General features: G+C 54.0%; 1 protein-coding gene across 1 annotated transcript in view; it reads left to right on the top strand.

Annotated features, from left to right (window-relative positions):
- The window catches only part of LOC104284768 (solute carrier family 22 member 6-like), a 9933-nt gene extending 9502 nt beyond the window's left edge, over nt 1–431 (top strand). The window contains 1 exon segment of the mRNA XM_009883138.1: nt 17–431. Coding sequence (XP_009881440.1) covers nt 17–431 — 415 coding nt within the window.
- The last annotated feature ends 1946 nt before the right edge of the window (nt 432–2377 follow it).

The raw sequence follows: 2377 nt of genomic DNA on the forward strand, positions 1-2377 counted from the left end.
CCCCTCCCCGGCACAGGCAGACGGGGATGGGCCTGGGGGGCCCCATGGCCCGCGTGGGTGGCATGGTGGCCCCACTGGTGCGCATGGCAGCCGACGTGACCCCGGTGCTGCCCCTCATCATCTATGGGGCTGCCCCCATCATCTCCGCCATCGCCACTTGCTTCCTGCCCGAGACCCGCAACGTGCCCCTGCCCGAGACCGTCAAGGACGTGGAGAGACGGTGAGGAGCTCCCCAGAGAAGCGTCCCCCCGATGGACCCCGTCCCCACCAGATCCCCTTTTTCTCCCCCCGATCCTTTCACGGTTGACGGGAGGGGGAAAATCGCCATTTTTGGGCAAGATTTCTTGGAGGAGCCCAAACGGGTTTGGGGAGAGAAGGGCCGAAGGTTTTGGGGTGGGAAGGGACGAAAGTTTTGGGGCGAGAAGAGTTGAGGGTTTTGGGGTGAAGAAGACCAAAGGTTTTGGGGTGAGAAGAGATGAAGGTTTTGGGTTGAAGAAGACCAAAGGTTTTGGGGCAAAGAAGACCAAAGGTTTGGGGGTGAGAAGATTGAAGGTTTTGGGGTGAGGGACGAAGGTTTTGGGGTGAAGAGGACCAAAGGTTTTGGGGTGGGAAGGGTTGAAGATTTTAGGGCGAGAAGAGTGAAGATTTTGGGGTGAGGGACAAAGGTTTTGGGGTGAAGAGGACCAAAGGGTTTTGGGGGAGAAGGGGCAAAGGTTTTGAAGTGAAAAGAGTGAAGGTTTTGGGGTGAGGGACGAAGGTTTTGGGGTGAGGGACGAAGGTTTTGGGGTGAAGAGGACCAAAGGGATTGGGAGTGAGACGGGAAGAAGGTTTTTGGGGAGAAAGGTTGAAGATTTGGGGTTTTCTCCTCTTTCCCGGCACTGCGACAGAGCGGGTCACCTCAAGGACGAGGAAGTCACCGTCCCCCTGAGTACCACCAAGACCAAGGAGGGCGTCTGAGGGGGAAGAGGACGGACATCGGGGACACCTGGGTCCCAGTGGGGGGACGGGGGACATGACAGGACCCCCGGGGTGACACGCGCGTGTCCCCCGCACTGTCCATACCCCCCCAACCCCGACGCTATTTATTTAATCCCAATAAAACCTCATCGCAACGTCGGGTTTTGATATCAAATTCCACCATCCCGGAGAGAAAGGTGGCCGGGGGGGTCCCCACACCCCCCTCAGGGACCCCAGGCGTGTGGGGGAGTCCCCTAAACCCCCTTTTCTCCCCCCAAAAGAAGGTTAACGAGGATGAATTTCCCCTATATATTACCCGGCCGCCTGGGTCCTGGCTGGTGAGCGCTGCCCTTTGCCCCAATTCGGGTGATTTAGCTGCAAAATAGATCTGCAAAGGAATGAATTGGCACGTCAAGCTGAGGCCGGCGGGTGGCAAAAGCTCCTAACGGGGTAGATTTTACCCCAAAAAAACCCCTCAAGGTAGCACAACCCCACTATCAGCCCTCAGAGAAGCCACATCAAAGTGCCAAAATGGGGTTTACTTACCCCAAAAACCAGCGTGGCACAACCCCACTATCAGCCCTCAGAGAAGCCACAGCTGAGCACCAAAATGGGGTTTACTTACCCCAAAAACCAGCGTGGCACAACCCCACTATCAGCCCTCAGAGAAGCCACATCAAAGTGCCAAAATGGGGTTTATTTACCCCAAAAACCAGCGTGGCACAACCTCACTATCAGCCCTCAGAGAAGCCACATCTGAGCGCCAAAAAGGGGCTTATTTACCCCCAAAAATAGCATGGCACAACCCCACTATCAGCCCTCAGAGAAGCCACAGCTGAGCACCAAAATGGGGTTTATTTACCCCAAAAACCAGCGTGGCAACAACCTCACTATCAGCCCTCAGAGAAGCCACAGCCGAGTACCAAAATGGGGTTTATTTACCCCAAAAAACCAGTAGCACAACCTCATTATCAGCCCTCAGAGAAGCCACACCCACCCCTAAATATCCAGTTTTTAACCCCAAACACCCCGGTGCCCCAAAACCTCCCATTTTTGCCCCGAAACGACCTCACTCCCGCTGCGTTTTTTGCCATTTTTATTATGAAAAAAAACAAACAAAAAAAAGCCGTTTTGGTGTCATTTTCTTCTTAATTATTTTTTTTTTTTGTTTGTGTTTTGTTTCATTTTGTTTTGTTTTGTTTTTTTTTTTCCGGATAAGACACAACCGTGAAGCTTTGCCGAGGGGAAAATTTGGGGTAAAACCCACCCGTTTTGGGACATTTCAGCATCCCGCCCCCGTCGGGGTGTGAAAATTGGGGGGGGGACGGGACGGACCACCCGTTTTGAACCGAAACGCCATCGTTTCCACCCGAAACGCGTTCAGGGAGGGGGAAGGAGAGAAACCACCGCGTTGGAGCCG

Source organism: Charadrius vociferus, unplaced genomic scaffold (genome assembly GCF_000708025.1).
Source record: "Charadrius vociferus isolate BGI_N301 unplaced genomic scaffold, ASM70802v2 scaffold2024, whole genome shotgun sequence".
NCBI lineage: Eukaryota > Metazoa > Chordata > Aves > Charadriiformes > Charadriidae > Charadrius > Charadrius vociferus.